Below are 16749 nucleotides of genomic sequence, written 5' to 3'. Positions count from 1 at the left end.
CAGAGGACACCGCGCTGTCCCCTGTCCCCGCAGCGGGCGGGCACCAGCCGGGGAGGAAGAGGAGGAGGAGGAGGAGTCAGTGCCGCCGGTCCAGACAGCGCTCCCAGCTCGGGCAGAGCAGGTGGAGGGGCCGCAGGACATGGAGGGGCTGAGCCAGCGCTGCCCGCTGCCCCCGGCTTCCCAGGGCTGCCCCCGGCCCGGCCGCGGCACCTTGGTGCTGGTAAGTGGGACTGGGATGGACAGGGGACTGGGATGGACGGGGGACTGGGATGGACAGGGGACTGGGATGGACGCGGGGCTGGGATGGACACGGGGCTGAGATGGACACGGGACTGGGATGGACGGGGGACTGGGATGGACATGGGGCTGGGATGGGGATGTGGGGCACGGAACACTCCCTGGGGAGCACGACAGACACCGACTCACTCTAAGCAATCATGGAAATACCCGTCTGTACCTTTGTTAGCAAACCTCTCCCCAAAACCATCATGCAGGAGGGGTGGACTCCCTGCATCTGCTGCGAGAGAAGCAAATTTCCAAGTTTTTTCACAACGTTGGCACAAGTTGTGTTTGGGTGGTGTTGTTCAGTTGGGTTTTTTTTTTTAACAGAATCTCATCAAAACTCAGCAAAAAGTCCTAGCGTGGTGATTTTAAACCTAAAGCTGTTTTTAGTTCGCCAAAGGCAAAAGAAGTGTTGCAGAAATCTGAGTCTCTCTGCACTAAAATGGCATTTTGCTGCTCAGTGCTTTTTAGTGAAGTGCTTAAAACCTCGCAGGGGTGTTTTCAGTTTTGTTCACTTCAGTATTTTGGCAATCATGAGTTTAATTGGTTTATCAGGCAAGAATCCCGAGGTTTCACTCCTTCCCTTTTGCACCATCTCTTGGCAAATACAATTATTCGGGGGAAAAACAGGGCGGTTATCTTCCTTTTCAGAAAAAAAAAGAGGGGGAAACACCAGAAAAAACAAGATAGTGTTCATGTTTGTACTAATATTCAATCCCAAATGATCCTGGGGATTTCCTCATCACATGCACGTACATCTTCCAAGAAGATTAATGATCACCAGGCTGAACAGGTTGGATGGTGGTTTTTTTTTTTCCTGAACAAGGACCATGATTACATTTTAATCTGGAAAAATAGGTACACCAGCACATCTCTGTTTGGCTTGTAACTCGCTGAGGAGCTTTTGGGATTTGTTGTATAGTATTTGTTAAATGGCTTAGTGGGGAAAAAAGAGCACAGAAGGAGCTCTAAAAATTATGATGAGAAGTCTTGTGGTAACAAAGAATATTTTCTCAAATGGATTGGGAAAGAGGAGACAATCAGTACAGCACATTGGTCATTTTCCAAATGAGAAAAAGTGGTGACAAGAGAGATTTTTAATTCAATTAAAAAAAAAAAAAAAAAGAGAGAGATTTCTGCATTAGTGCTGCAATGGCAGGTTGTTCAGAGGACAAAGGAGGGTGGAAATAAGGGGGGGAAATGAATATTTTCTTAGTCTTCTAAGCATTTTTTAATCACTGTAGCTGAATCAGGGCCAGATGCTGTTTATGTCGAAAACAAAACAAAAGACAAAGGGAAGGAGCTGCAGCCCAGAACGGCACCATCCTTCAGCTGGTCCTCAGCACTTCAAATTAACCTCACCCTTCCCACAGCATCCCTGCCGGGATAATGATATATTTTTGGGAGGCCGTTTATGGCATGTGAGCACAAACAGCAGCGAAGGGGCTCCTGTGCAGCAAACCCCACTTGTTGCTGCTGCTCTGCCAGGCCACGGGCAGAGCGTTGGTGTTTGTGCTGCCCTGCAGACCTGGGCTGTGTCCTTTAGGATTTCTGTGTCCCACAGGATACAGTTTCACTGTGCTTTTAGTAGCAGATAATTAAGATGAAATGAATTTAAAACCTGCCTTGAAGTCAGGCTGTGAGGCTGGAGCGTGGTCTGGGTGGGCTGCACAGAGCTAAGGCAGAGGAGAATAATCTGACAGGGCAGGATGGAAATTCTGCAGGTCCTGGCACCAGGCTTCAGCCCAAATCTCTTTCCCAAGGACAAATCGCTGACAAACTGCTCTTCTCCTGCCCACATCCCCAGGGAGGCAGAGGGTCCTGTGCCCCCCATTTCCCAGAGGGATGGACACACCTCACCCCTGGTGCACGGCTGAAGGACGGCTGCAGATGTGTCCTGAGCAGGAGAGGTGTGCTGGGTGTGGGAGCCGTTCCCTTCTTGTTCTTTTTTGCAGTAGAAACCAAGACATTCCCTGTCTTAGCTCCTTATTCTTCTTCAGAAAACCAGTGCTGGCTGCTGTGGTCGGGTGGTGGGGTCTGTAACCCCCGTTAGTCTGGGGTGACCTCCCACAGCCAAGGCCTGGGCACCCCTGGGCTGATACAGCTGCAAAACTGCCCCTCTCCTGCCCTGAGCACGAGATTGGTCCTACTGGAGGGGAATGAATCCCCCTAGCAGCAGGTTCTCATCTTAATTTGATTTAACTGGTCCCTGCAATGCTGAGGGAAGCCTGGAAACGTCCCTGCAGCCACGGACAATGTAAATGTTCAGTTTTACTGTGTTTCGCCTCCCATCGCCCGGCTGTTCTCTCCGAGGTGCTGACGCTGTTGGTGCTCATGTACCCCCTGCTCCGGGGCCTGGCTCTGCACCTGCACTCTGCTGTCACTGGCAGCTACATCCCAGGGACACATTCCATCGCCTTCGTCAACTGCCTCAACGAGCAGATCGCCAGGGACATCGCCAGGTACGGAGACGCTTCCCTTGCTTGTCTGCTTGCAGGGTTCCAAAGCTGGAGTGAAGCTGAATATTCCCTTGTCCCTCGAGGGGATCTGTATCCTGTGTACTTTGCATTTCTAGGGGGGTGAGGCCCTGGCACAGGGTGCCCAGAGAAGCTGTGGCTGGACAGGGCTTGGGGTAACCTGGGATAGTGGAAGGTGTCTCTGCTCATGGAAGGGGGTGGCACTGGATGGGCTTTAAGGTCCCTCCAACCCAACCCATTCCATGATTCTGTGATACCCGAGCAATGCTCCTTTCCACAGACTCTGTATCACAACCCCCATACCAGAGCTGCCCTGTCCCAAGGAAAGCTGATATTTGCCTCTGAAGCCAATGCCACGGTAGCATCAAGCAATTCTCAATTTATTTCACTGCCTTGCATTTTCAAGACCCATTTTCAAGTTATGACCATGAATTTCTCAGCCCTCAGATGGATTAAGCTCCAACCTGATGTTCTCTGATTTGCCACAGTCCTTATTCCTCTCCAGAACAACGCAGACAACAAAATGCCCGGAGGGGATTTATAGAGAGGGACAATGCACAGTGCTCTGACATGAAAATAAAGGAAGTATGAAAGTGGTCCACAGCAAATGCTTGTGAGGTACCACCTGGTACCACTCTGCTCACCAGCAAACCTCAGGGAATGAGGGGGTTTTCCTCGATTTTTTCTTCTTCTATTTTAATATATGAGATACTTTGCATGATATTTTGCATGCAGAGTTTTTTCACACGTCTGTCAGTCCCTGACTCAATGGATGCTCTGTTCGAAGTACTGAACCCGTGTTGACTGGGGAAGTGTTTATGATGGACCGTGAAGTTTCCTGCAACACCTCCTGCGCTGTTTTCCTGCTGCCCTGCTCCTGCCAAAACCTCTCCATCTCCAGCAAAGTGCTCCCAAACATGTTCAGGAACTGACAGGCTACTGAAAGGGAGTTTGTGTCACCTTAAATACTGCAACTGTATTAAGAAATTCAAATAGAATTATGTCTGCACTGCTCGATGTCTCCTAAAAAAAAGGGGCAACTGTACCTGGTGAAAAGAGCCTCAGTTCCTGAAAATGCTTCGTCTTAACAGCTTTGCAAATGCTTTCCACTCTTTGTTCCTCATCTTGCAGGGAAGGGAGAGGACATAAATCACTCCGCTGAGATATGTGTACTTTGGTTGTGGTTTTACTGGTGGAGTAATTATTCCTTTGTTCTGGAATTTGGAGCAATGAGCCCTGGTTGTAGGGGATGACACTGGGCTTCTATGCTGATTTTCCCCCACTCATTTTTCCTGTGCTGTCATGTTTATTCTTCCTTTGCACTGCCCAGTGGAGCACTCACTCGGATGGATCTGCAGGGAAATTTTTTGGTTTAAGGAAAAGGGGTTCAAGCTTTGAGAAAGCAGAAGAGCTGCAGGTAGAATCAACATCTCAAGACCTTCTTGCCTGTCCCCTGTGCCTGCTGGGAGGAGCTGACCCCCTTGGCTGGGCGGTGTGGCCACTGCACCTCACCCACCTTACCCAGCCCCCTGTCAGCCCCCACCGCTGCCGTAGATTTGTGTTTATCATTTTCTTTGCTTTTATGCTTATCAATATTTAATCTGTCTCACTTCAGGGCCTATTGTGAGGCACAGACAAAGAAACACACGGTGAAGTGCCCAACCCAAAGCTATCATGTATTATGCAGACATTTTCCACAGATCACATTCAGCTTCTTACAATGTTCCCTGTTCCCCTGGTGGCCTCTTGTTGCTGCTCAGCTTGCTGCACGAAGTTCAGGATCTCAGTTAGGATCACATTTATTGGGACAGAGCACCCAAACCAAAAAGCTCCTGTGCTAAAATGCCTTGCAAGTTGCAGGCAGCAAAACCAAACTGATTTGTGCCATGTGTGACATGACAGTCACAGCAGGGGTGGCTCTGCTCGTGTTGCTGCACTTTGTTGGTGTAAAGATTAACTCAAGATGCTCCACGAGCATTAAATGCCTGGAACTGCCTACACATGGTGAGAGCAAACAACCCTGAGCCTCCTGGGGTGCTTCTCCTCTCCAGCCGTGGTCCCCCCAAGCCAGTGCTAAAGAAACCGAAGGTGGAGTCACTGGTGCCCTGCCTGAAGGGACAGCTGCCACCTCCGTGAGAAGGGCCAGACACTGCTGTGGTCACAAAACACGTCATTTTCCCCCTTTCTTCTAAAAATCCGCCCTGAGTTCGCTTCAGTGCTCTGTAATCGCTGCAGTATCACTTCTGCTGGCAGCCCCGAGCAGCTCTGCAATAACAAACCAGCCCACAACTAACGGAGGCAGCCGGAGGGAAGGAATTTATTTGGGCTTCAGATTTCGAGGACATTTTGGATTGAAAAACCTTGATGTTGTTAATCTAACCAGATGCACATTTAGGCTGCTCAGAGAGGAAGGGGCACAGTTTGACAGTGGCAGACAAACCCCTTCCCATCCATCCCAGCCCCAGTTCTTGCAGCCCCATGGTTCAGCCCTGCCCTGACCCCATGGCCAGAAGGGCACAGGGCTGGCACTGAGCAGGGTCCTTGCACCCTCCAGGCCAGGAGCAACACCTAAACTCCCTCCTCAGCACAGGGAGGGTCCCAGAGTCCTGCCAGGAGGGCCTGATCTGAAGTAGCTCCAGCCAAAGGTCACCTTTGCGTCTGTTTTCTCAGGGTAATAAGTAACCCAAAATTCCATGTCTCCAATGTCAAAGCTGCTGCTGGCAGTCCTGGGCAGCACGAGGGAATGTCCCCATGGCTGGGGGTGAGCACTGAGCTGGCCTGACACTGACTCCCTTCCTGTCTTCCCCAGGGCCATCATGGATAAGAAACTGGCTGCCTATGTGAACATCCTGCCCAAGAGCTCAGCCTTGTAAGTTGAGCTGGATATTCCCCAACAGAGGAGGCAAACCTGGGCTCTGCAGGGAGGGAAGGAGGGGATGGACACAGCCTTCAGTTTCCAGAAGGCTGCTGGGTCTGTTTGTTGTTGCAGATGATGGGGACGATCCTCACCGTGCTCTGAGCTTGTTTAGGAGCACAGATGCTCTGGCTGCCCATGGGGACCATTTATTTATTGGTTACTTGGCTACACAGACATCCACCAATTTAGGATTTATGGTCCTGAGGACATGGTGCCTGTTATCAGAAGCTCTAAAAAGAAGCCAAGATAGGGACCAGAAAAGGCCTTTACAAAATTAAGCAGCTTTTTCAGGCAGGAAGAACAGCATGTTTGACCTTGGAACAGGCCCAGCCCTGCTCTGCAGGTGTCCTCAGCTGTCCATGCAAAGGGACTGCACTTGTTAGAGGGGTTAAAGAGCAAAGCCCCAAAACAGCTTTTCCTCATAGAAACACCCTGGCAGAAGTGAGGAGCAGATCCCACTGCAGCCTTCCCTCAGGAGGGGATCCCCACAGTGCACCCCCTATCCCAGCTGAGGGCAAACCCAGTAATACCCTTCTTCCCCTTATCCATCATTTCCTACAAACCCAAAAGGCGCAGCAGCGCTGCTCCTGCACAGCCCTGGCAGCTCCAGCTGGATTCTGCTCCGTGCCCTGCGCAGGAGACACCGCGACGCCTCCGAGTCCTCCTTGCGCAGGAGCCCAGCAGGCAGATGAGATCAGGACGGGCTCCTGGCAGCAAAAATGTTTTGAAAGGTCATATCTGACTCATGAGAAGTGCAGCTCCTCTCCTGCAGGGAAGGAGAGGAAGAAAGCTCAGCCTCGCAGCCACAACCCCTGCAGGCACTGTCCCCTGGCCACAGCTCAGAGTGAGGCCACCACCACAGGACACCCCAATCCCAGCAAATTTGCCCTGCCAGTCCCCCTGGGCAAATTCTCTGGAGGAGGCTTTGGTCCATAAATCTGGGGTGCTCACTCACGTGCTCAGCAGTTTTGGGGCCAGCGATGCTTCTTGAGCCACTTTGTAAAGAAATGGCCACGTGCAAAAAGCACCAAGCAGGGAAAGTATCCCGAGGGCTGGCATGGCTGCAGCCAGAGCTGGACTTGCTGATGCTGCTTTTCTTTTAAATCCAGGTATTTCTGGAAAGGGGAGCTGGAAGAATCCACTGAAATACTGCTGGTAAGTGAACATTCCCTACATCACAGAAATCCCTGTTGCGAATGGTCCCAGCCAAAAGGGGCTGCAGGGAGGTTTGGGGAGGGTGGCACCAGCCTGCCTGAGGTTTGGGAACATCCCCCAGGGAAGAGCCCAGGAAGGGCTCCTGTTGCACCCCTGGCCATGCTGGGTGGGGGCAGTCAGGAACTGCAGCTCAGGATCCCTCCATCCCTTCACAACTCCCTTGGGGTTTGTGTTGGATTTTTTTACTCTCCACAGTTGGTGAAGACAAGGACGTCCAAAATAGGAGAATTGTCCAACTACGTCAGGTGAGGCTCTGGCTCCGCAGGAGCACTGGGTGTCCTGTCCAAGGTAGGCTTCACCTCCTGCTCCAGCTTTGGGACTTCCTTGAACCCCTTCCCACCCAGGGGGGTTAAGTGCTCCTGCTGTATCTTATGAGCCAGAAAAACCCAGAGGCGGCATCAGCAAAAAGTAAAAAGTGGCAGAAATATCAACTGGGTTTCACCCAGCCCCTCCATGCTGGATTCGAGGAGGGATTCTCCCTCTCCTCACACAGCCTCCTGACAGGATTTCCTGCATTTCCCGAGGGGGGAGCACACTCAGCTTTGGGCCAGGCCCCCGGCAGTCTGTGGTAAACCCCAAACTCAAAGCAGAATTCCCACGTGGCAAAAAGAAGTTGCGGGTGCTTTGAAGTGCGGGGAGGGCGCGGGGCAGGGCTGGGGCGCGGCTGGGAGCGCGGAGCGCGGCTGGCGCTGACTCTGCTCCTCCGCGCCTGGTTCCACTTTAGATCCATCCATCCCTTTGAAACCCCCGAAATCATCAGCCTGCCTATTGACCAAGGAAACCCTCTGTACCTCAAATGGATAGAGGAGAACGTGCCACGGGACTGAGAAGTGCAAAGTGCACCTCACTTCTGGGGAGATCGGGATCCTGCTGAGCCATGTGGGAGGTGGCTTTTATCTTCGAGGATTTGCGGTAACACAGGAGCTTGGGATTGGGAAACATCCTCTCCTCGGCCTGCCCGGGGAGCGCTGAGCAGCCCGGAGCCGGTGCAGGCTGAGCTGGGGAAGGGCCGCCCGCACCAAAGGCTGTGGATGAGGATACGCGGAGATGTTCCTGTCAGGACACTCGGGGGCTGCCTCAGGCTGCCAGCAGCGAATTCCAGCTGGGAGCCGTGGCCTGGCAGCCCCTGCAGTGCCATGTGTCCCCACAGCCAGCCCCTGAACCCTGCCTGGCCCCCTGCTCCCCCGCAGCGGCGGTCCCGGCATCCTGCCCCGCTCTGCCTCTGCTTCCCCAGCCCGGAGGCTGCAGGATGTGGCCGGGCACCCCGCGCCGTGCGGCTCCCGCCCTCCCCTGCTGGCAGCCAGCGTGCTGCTGGAGTCTGACACAATCCAAGGAAGCGGCAAACTCCAGCAGATGCCGCGAGGATTTAGCGGGAGCCGCGAGCAGCACACACAGACTCGGCCCTGCCACGGAGAGCTGGGGTGGGCTGGGCGATATCCACGGCCACTTCAGGGAAGCCAGGTGCCAGCAGGACCACGACACTGCCCTGGCCCTGCATCCCTACCCCCACCTGAACAGGGGCTTTCTGCCTAGGCCACACTGAGCCTTGTAGAAAGATCCTTATGTTAATGGTTCATGGGATATAACTTAATGGAACATTTTCGAGTTATTTATGGGACGGGGAAGGGAATAAACAGGAGCGTTTCTTAGCTGGGCAGGCTCTCGTGGTCGCAGCTGTGCAAGAGGAAGGGCCTGTCCTGGGCTTGCAGGACACACCTCACCTGGAATGGAACACAACCCAGCAGTACCAGCTGCCCCATGGTGGGCACTGGGCATCCCAACTCAATAATCCTCACACTTCAAAAAAACAGTGATGTTGAAAAAAACCCTCACTTTTTAATTGTACATCAGACGTATTAATTACAACTTGGGTATAATGAGAGTTGCTTACAAGCAGCAACCTGAATTCAGAAATCAGAAGGTGCACAGAGTTGTTATAATCTCTATTACAGCGAATGCAAAATATACTCTGCAACAAAAATACTTTTAAAGGCTCCACATTCAATTCTCTGCGAGAAGCCAGGAGAGGAGGAGAGGGAACAGAGAGGGAGCGGAGAGGAGCCAGGGCCACATCCTGTGGGTGCCCCCACGAGTGTAATGTCCAGTGGCACATCCCACAGGCATGACCCTGCTCAGCCCTGGCACAGCTCTTGGCAGCCCCTTGGAATCACGAGGGCTCCATAGGCACTCAAGAAAGGAAAATATTTTAAGTGATCCTTTGAGGACAAAGCTAAGGCAGGACAGGGAGTTTTCCAGCTGCTGGACCCCTCCCTGCCAGGGATGGGGGGGTCTGGCAGCACCTCTCCCAGAAGGACAGGGACACTCTGCTCTGAGCAGAGATCCCATGAGCACAGGTAGGACAGGACAGGGTCTGCTGCTGGACAGGACCCCACAACCCAGCAGGGCTCACCGTCCATCCCATGGGACAGTCATGGTGGGATGGGGGAGAGACGAGGAGGATATCATTAAAAATCTCTCTCTCTCTCTCTCTCTCTCTCTCTTAAGAAAAAAATCTAAGATATCTATCTGATATTAGAATCTTTTTTAAAAAGCCAACTGCTCTGCTCCTGCCCAAGCTGGCAGTATTGCTTTGTTAAAGAAGGGGCTGGTCCTTCTCCCCTGCAGACAAATCAAGCCCAGTGCTCACAAACATCACCACTACGAGAGAGGCACAGCCACGAGGCCCCAGGGATGGCCACAGGGATGGTCACAGGGACCCTGGTACAGCCCCCTCCCCCTGCCCCCGCTGTCCTCTTCAGCCTTTTTTTTGGTTTGTCTGCTGGTTTGGCACATTTGGGATGAAGATTTCCTGTAGGAACAAAGGCCTTGGGCTCCAGTCTGTGAAGTGCCCGTGGTGGTTTTAAGGCAAAGGCGGATTTTTTGGACGATCTCTTCCAAGATCATGATTGTCAGAACAGGGAAATGAAGCTGGTGCAGCATCACACACAGTCCAGGTTGTGGGGTGAGAGCACATCTGCCCCGTGGCTGCAACAGCCACACATGGGCTGGCTTTGGGGCATTTTCCTCTCATGTTAAACAAACCACATTCCTTTAATGAATGGATTCAGGACAAAGTGGAAAACCCCAAGAGCTGTTCCCAGTTTCCCATGAGCATGGGGATGAGCTGTGAAAGCCCAGGGATGAGGAGGGGTTCGTGCTTTGGCAGCAGGACCCCCTCGAGGCTGCTCGGTCAGGCTGAGACACCGGGATAAGCCAGGCTATGCCAGGCACAGGCCGAGGTCCGTCTGTGTGAGCAGGGTGTGGGGTGTCCCCCAAACAGCTGCTGCAGCTGTGGGACCCTTCTGGAGGGCCGGACCCCCTCCCTGCTCTGGCCACCACCGGGATGGTGCCTCGGGCTCGGCCAAAGGCTCCAGGGGGAGAGCACGGCTGGGCCCTGCTCTGCATAAACGCAGCCAAGAAACTAAAAATTGTTAACATTAAAAAAACCAGAGTGTCAGGGCTTCAGGTTTCATTCCCGGTCAGCGCTGCCGGCCTGGGCGCTGCCTCCACCCGCCAAAATTCCCGGGGGGCGGGACCAGCACCTCTCCTGTGCCTCACGGGCTTCCCCAGCACCGCGATCTCCTCTGCTTTGGCTCCGGGAAAGGTTTCGGGGCTGGCGGGGCTCAGTAGGGAGTGGTGCCTTCCCACTCCACCAGGTACTGCACCTTCCCCTCGAGCGTCACCCTCCGGGCCAGCACCTGGTACTTCTCCCCGCACACCAGCCGGCCCGCGGCCCCGAAGTAGCTGCTGATGGAGGACTTGAGGTGAGACAGCGAGGAGTCGTCCTCGCTGATGCTCTCGAAGGTGTGGCTGTCGATGCCGTCGTCGGGGCGGTCGGGGCCGGCCGCTGCCTCGCTGCCCTCGGGGGTGGCCGCGGCCGGGCGCCCGCCCGGCTCCCCTCCTCTCCTCTTGGCCCCCGAGGCGTAGGCTGGCACCGCCAGTTTGCGCTTGCGGCTGCCCACGGTCCTGCGGCTGCCGGGGAGGGCACAGGGCAGGAGTGAGGGCGGTACCCAAAAGGTGCCACCCCCCGTACTGGCTTCTGAAATTTGGGGGAGCCCAGCAAGGACCGACGGCTCTGATCCTGCACAGCCAGCAAGTGCCGCTTCGGGCCCCCCAGCCCGTTTGAGACACAGGGAGGAAAAGCTCCCCAGTATGGGACATGAAGGGGGGAGACACAGGACCTCGCCCCCCTGGCCATGCCACCAGGACCCCTCTGGAAGGGGGCTAGGGGCACAGTCCTCACCTGGACTCGTAGGAGAGGCTTGTGGTGGCCGAGCCTGAGGTGCTGGTGGCGTCTGTGGAGTCAACATCCGACAGGAAAGTCTGTCCTGAGCTGGCACTGTGGACAGGATAGGGTGGGATGGGATAGGCTGGGATGCAGCATCGGCCCCAGCCTGGCGCAAGCAGCACCCCAGGCCCCCCACACCCCTGGCCCGGCTGCACGGACCTTTTCAGGCTCTGGATCTCATCCAGCGTGAAGTCGAAGATGCTGGCCAGGTGGTGGTTGGTGCTCCAGGCTGAGGTGAAGTCACTCTGTGCCACAAAAAGAAGCTCACTCCTCACTGCCTGGCACAGGGGTGCTGCCCACAGCCCACCCCTGGCACCTCTGCCCGGGGCCACCGCGCTCCTTCCCATGGCCCCGCTGCCCTGGGAAGTGGGCTCGGCGTGGGACATTTCCCAGGTGAGGGACAGGAGCTCTCCCTGCCCGTACGAGTGGGGAAAACTTGCGGGGAGCCCCAGGGCTGGGCAGTCCCACACAGCTGCCAAATCCCGGGCTGGATGCACAGGGGAGGGGGCGAAGGACTCACGCTGGGAATGGCATCCTCCAGCAGGAACTTGGCCCTCTTGCGCCGCGCTCGCCGCTTCTGCTGCTGGAGCTGCCGCGGCAGGAGGCTGCAAACAGGGCGTGAGGGGGGCGCGGGCACGGGGGGGGCTACTGCGGGCACGTCCGGGGCAACGGGGCCACTTACCTGTCCTTATGGGCATATTTGCTTTTCCCTCTCTTCTTCAGCTCGCAGGAGCTGCTCTCGCCCTCGCCGGGGGCTTTCTCCGGCAGCACCTTGCTGGGGGGGTTCGGGGGGACGCGGATCCTCAGGCGGAAGATGCATTTCTTCTTTTTTATCTCCTTCCCACACAGAAACCTGGGCGGCAGAGGGGAGGGAACAGCCCTCAGCCGGGCTGGCACGGGAGCACCCTGCATCCCGCCCTGTCCCCATCCCTCGCCCGGGCCTCACCTGCTTTTGTAGCTGTTGAGAGCGTTGAGGAGGTGGGGGCCGCGCTCCGAGATGGGGGTGCCCGTGAGCTGCGGGACAGGGGGGCAGGCAGGGCTCAGTGCCCGCTGTGGTTATGCAAAATCCAAACAGACGGGGGAACCCGAACTCCGGCTTTCGGCTCCTGCCCAGGGTCGGGGAGGGAGGGAGGGAGCCAAGGCCCGGCCAGAGCCACCCGGGTCTGGCACTGCCGCCCTCGGGGAGCCGCCCCGTCCTGCCCCGGGACAGGTTTCCAACACGCTTCTCCCAGCTCCAGCTCCCGCTGGGGAAGGTGTAAGGTCTGACACTCCCACAAGGGAAATCCCAGCACAGAGGAAAGGGATTAAGCTGCTCTGGAGCGGGAGCTGCCATGTCGAGTGCTGCACGAGCTGGGGTGACATTTCTCACTCCCATGGCTGCTCTCCAGCACAAGCCCGGGGTGTGTTTGTACCTTCCCGAGCTGCAGCGGGTCCCAGTGGTGGTTCACGAAGGCCAAGATCTCCTCGAAGTCAAAGTACTTCTTCTTGCTCTGCACACCCAGGTTGTAGAGGGCGAGATGGACGATGTCCACCCTGCAGCAAAGAGGGGCACAGGGTCAGCAGCCCTGGCAGGGTGGTGCCACCGCCATGCCCTGCTCTGCCAGTGCCACTCCAGCTCCCAGGTCCTCCCAAAACCCACCACTGGAACCTTCCCACACTTCACAGGGGAAGCAGTCCAGCCCAGAGGTGTATCCTGGGGGATGCCCCAGCCAGGACTGGGGAGAGGTGAGACACTGCCTGCAGCTGGGGGAACACCCGAACACACAATCCTAGAATGGTTTGTGTTGGAAGGGGCCTTAAGATCGTCCAGTCCCACCCCCTGCCATGGGCAGGAACACCTTCCACTAGACCAGGTTGGTCAGAGCCCCATCCAGCCTGGTCTTGAACACTTCCAGGGATCAGCCAGCCCGGTGTCCCAGAGCCACCCGGGCACATTCCAAAGGAGCAGAGCCCATTTCTCACCATCTCAAGGGCAGGCGCTTGATGTATTCGGGTCCCTGGTTGCACACGGAGCAGAAGAACACATAGAACCTGGAAAACATCAGGGAGGGAAAATGCCAGGAGTGAGGATGACTCCTACAGCCATGCAGGGCCCAGGGATGGGTCAGGTGGGACTGTGCTCCGGGGACCAACTGTGACAGCAAGGCCAGGAGCAGCTGGGCTCTGTGGGACAGGGCCACCTGATCCATGTCGGTGCCAGATGGATCAGGGAGACACAACTGGGATGTGTCCATGAGTCCCGCCTGGGAAGCCACCTCAGCAAAGCCCAGAAGGGACGTACCGGTCTCCGAACATCATGGGGTCGCTGAGGCACTGGGTACAGGCTTCGTGGAACCACTGCCGGCAGCGGTAGCACTGCAGCATCTTCAGGTACCACCTGGGCAGGGACAGGGGGAAGGTGACACTGAGGGCAGCGTGTGGTAGCCACCGCCCCAGTCCCCTCCTAGGCACAGACGCCCCCCAGCCAGGGAGAGAAAGCTGTCCCTAACTTGTATTTCTGGTGCAAACGCTGCCTCCGGGAGCGAGCAGAGATCCGGATGGCAGGGGCAGTGTGGGGAGCAAAGCCACTGGCCCCGGGGCAGTGCCCTGCAAGCCTGGGATCAAGCATCCCCACCCTGATCCCATCTTCCTTTCCCCCACAAAACTAATCCTGACACACAGGCAGGGCCTTACTCTCCGGGGCCCCCGCAGTAGCAGTAGCACTGCTGCTGGTTGGTGCGGTGTGGGGAGTCCCACTCCAGCAGCTCGGGGTTGTAGGACAGCACCATCTTCACGGCTTGCAGCGTCCTGGCAATGGCTCCTTTCTTCAGGGCACCCCCCTTCTGTGGGAGAGACAGGCACGGGGTCCGCAGAGCCACCCGGGGGCCACGTCCTGCCCCGCTGTGCCAGGGCCGGGCAGCGCACGGAGCCGGGTACGCGGGGCAGCCCCACTCACCCGCACGGCCAGGGCAAATATGCAGCGGCGGCAGAACCACGGCGTCCCCAGCGGGCCCTCGCCGCCGCTCGCCACCGGGATGTGGCACTGCTGGTGATAACCTGCGGGAGGGCTCGGTATCAGCACCGCGGGGCCGGCCCCGCCCTCGCCCGGGGTGGGACACGGCAGAGCCCGGGGTGGGACAGCCACACTCACCCAGCCCACACTTCCCGCAGATGAGGATTTCGTTCCTGGGGCCCGACGTCTTCCCCAGGCAGATGCTGCACTTGGGCTCCTCCCCCGGCACACCGGCTGTGGGAGGGGGGCGACAGAGGTGGCACAGCCACGTCCCCGTGCTGCTGGGAAGGGTTCCACAGCACGGCATGGGAAAGGGAGGCTGGCGCAACACTCACCATGCTGGATGTCCTTCCAGAGGACCCAGTACTTGGAGTTATCCTCGAACGTGACGAGGCAGCTCTGCTTGGAGCCGCTCACCTGCCAGGAGAGAGCGGGAAGAGCGGCTGTGTGTCAGCTCCCATTCCCAGCACTTCCCTGTTTTCCTTGGTGAGTGATCCTGTCCCTCGGGGCTGCGGGAAGTCAGGTTTCGGGCGTGACACCCCGGGGCAGGATGACGACCCAAAATGCCCAGCTGGCCAAAGACACATTGCAGCCCAGGCCAGCAGCCCCTGCGCCACGAATTGAGCCAGGGAATGGCACCGGCTCCACTGGCACTGGCACCTCTTCGGGTGCTCCCGTTCCCCTGGGGGTGTCCACGTTACCCTCTTGATCTTGCCGAGGTAGTAGAGCCCGTCTGTCCAGCGGCACAGCACGTACTGCCCCTCGGTCAGCCTGACCATCAGCTCCCGGCAGCCGCTGCCCCTCCGCGCCGAGCCCGCGGCCGCTGCCTGCTGGACACGGCCGGCGGCCGCGTACACATCCCGGATCAGGGGGTTCAGCTTGGTGGTCTCCATCAGCACAGCCTGGAGGGGACACACACGCTGTCACCTGCCCTCTCGACACGGCACAACATCAGCCGAGCACAGCATCCCTGAGGGTTTTGCCTGGGAGGACCGAGGCTGGAGGTGGTTCAGCCCCACCAGCAGGGGCTCAGGACACTGCAAAACAAGTGCCGATGGGACGGTTCCTTTCCACGAAATCCAGGGAGCAGCCAAAATCTTTGCTACTGGTGAACAAGAGGGAATTAACCCCCGACAGGCTCCCACAGCACTGGGACACGCCACAGGTCCGCATGGTTCAGTTTTGGGAGGGGGCACGTAAGAAATAAAAGCTTTACATTTACTGTGATTTTTACAACACAATTTCCGCGCAGTTTTGTGGGCTCCCAAACCACCGGGGCTGCTGCAGGAGTAGGGATGTGCCAGCACCACCCACAGCGAGCGAACCCAGACGGCCAAATGTCACCGCCACGAGGTTTGGGGTGCAGGAGGCAAAGAAACCATCCCCAGCAGAGCTGCGATCCCAAAGGACACCACAGAAACGACTTGAAAGAGACTTTTCTCCCCTTGGCGCTCCCGTCACGGCCACACATGTGGCCTCATGGCAACACGCGTGTCCCGGCGCCGCGGATCGCGACACGAGTCCCCTCTGCCCGGCCCCTGCCGCCCATGAGGACTCTCCCGCTCCCCGAGAGCCCCGGGATGGGCAGAGCGATCACACTCACGGCAAAGCCCGGCGCTCAGGAGCCGCGACACGTCCCGGCAGCGGCGCTCGCCGGGTCCCCGCGTGGGAGCGCGTCCGAGCCCGGCGGCAGCTCCGCTCCGCGCCCCCCGGGCTCCCGCAGACCCCCGCGCTTCCCTCCGCTCCCCGGCGGGGCCCCCGCCGCTCCCCTCCCGGCGGCTCCCGCCGCTCTCCCCCGGGCCCCGCGGACACGTGTGGGAGCGCCCACGCCGCTCCCGTGCCGGGCAGCGGGACCGCTCGGCGGCGGGAGCGCCCGGCCGGGTCCCCCCACGCCCCGGCGGCACCTGCCGGGGGTGGCCGCGGGCAGCCCCGAGCGGCGGCCGCGGCCCCGCCGCCATTGGCTCATTCAAAGGCGGCCGCGGCGCCGTCTGTCCGCCCGCCCGCCCGTCCGCCCGCCCGTCCCGCCCGGTGCCCGTGCGCGGTGCCGGGGCCGCCCTTACCGCGGTGCCCCCGGCGCGCTCAGCGGGCGCTCGGGGCGCGGGGCCGGGGGGCTGCGGGGCGCGGCGGGGGCCGGGCGCGGGGCGCCATCTTCCCGCGCTTCCCCCGCGCTCCCGCCGGCATTGACGTCCCGGTTATGCAATTAGCGGGGCCGCCCCCGCCGCCTCCCACGGGTCCGGTCCCACCGCAGCGCAGCGCATCCCCGCGGCACCCACCGGCACCGCACGGGCCGGACCGGCACGGCACCCAGCGGCACCGACCGGCACCGGCATGGCACGGACCGGCGCGGACCGAACCGGACCGGACTGGCACCGACCCACTGGCATGGCACGGACCGGCAGCGACCGGACTGGCACCGACCCGCTGGCACCGACCGACCGGCATGGACTGGCATCCATAGGCACCTACCGGACCGGACCGGCAGGGCACATCCCAGCTCTGCACGGCACGGCTCGGCTTGGCCCTGGCCGGTGCCCCGGAGGGCGCAGGCGGCATCCCCGGGGCCAGGACGGGGAACCCA

At 58.3% G+C, this 16749-nt stretch overlaps 2 protein-coding genes across 2 annotated transcripts; one reads left to right on the top strand and one right to left on the bottom strand.

Moving 5' to 3' along the window:
- Positions 1-139: 139 nt before the first annotated feature.
- Positions 140-7718, top strand: LOC309580881 (protein CutA homolog; the record flags this gene model as incomplete). Its single annotated transcript, XM_082295141.1, has 6 exons — positions 140-220; positions 2596-2744; positions 5569-5628; positions 6786-6831; positions 7087-7136; positions 7616-7718. The coding sequence occupies 6 exons, from the start codon at positions 140-142 to the stop codon at positions 7716-7718; spliced, it is 489 nt and encodes a 162-aa protein (XP_082151267.1).
- Positions 7719-10472: 2754 nt separating this feature from the next.
- On the bottom strand, positions 10473-16338 carry PHF19 (PHD finger protein 19). Its single transcript, XM_082295080.1, has 15 exons — positions 16232-16338; positions 14873-15073; positions 14507-14588; positions 14310-14405; positions 14115-14215; positions 13853-14001; positions 13461-13556; positions 13142-13210; positions 12592-12712; positions 12126-12193; positions 11862-12032; positions 11700-11784; positions 11339-11424; positions 11135-11230; positions 10473-10857 (listed from the first exon to the last, which is right to left on the bottom strand). The coding sequence occupies exons 2-15, from the start codon at positions 15062-15064 to the stop codon at positions 10515-10517; spliced, it is 1755 nt and encodes a 584-aa protein (XP_082151206.1). The 5' UTR covers positions 15065-15073; positions 16232-16338; the 3' UTR covers positions 10473-10514.
- Positions 16339-16749: the final 411 nt, after the last annotated feature.

This window comes from Coloeus monedula (genome assembly GCF_965178545.1).
Source record: "Coloeus monedula genome assembly, chromosome: 21".
NCBI classification, from domain to species: domain Eukaryota; kingdom Metazoa; phylum Chordata; class Aves; order Passeriformes; family Corvidae; genus Coloeus; species Coloeus monedula.
The sequence above is the reverse complement of the archived record's forward strand: the minus strand, read 5'-3'. Positions and strand labels throughout refer to the sequence as shown.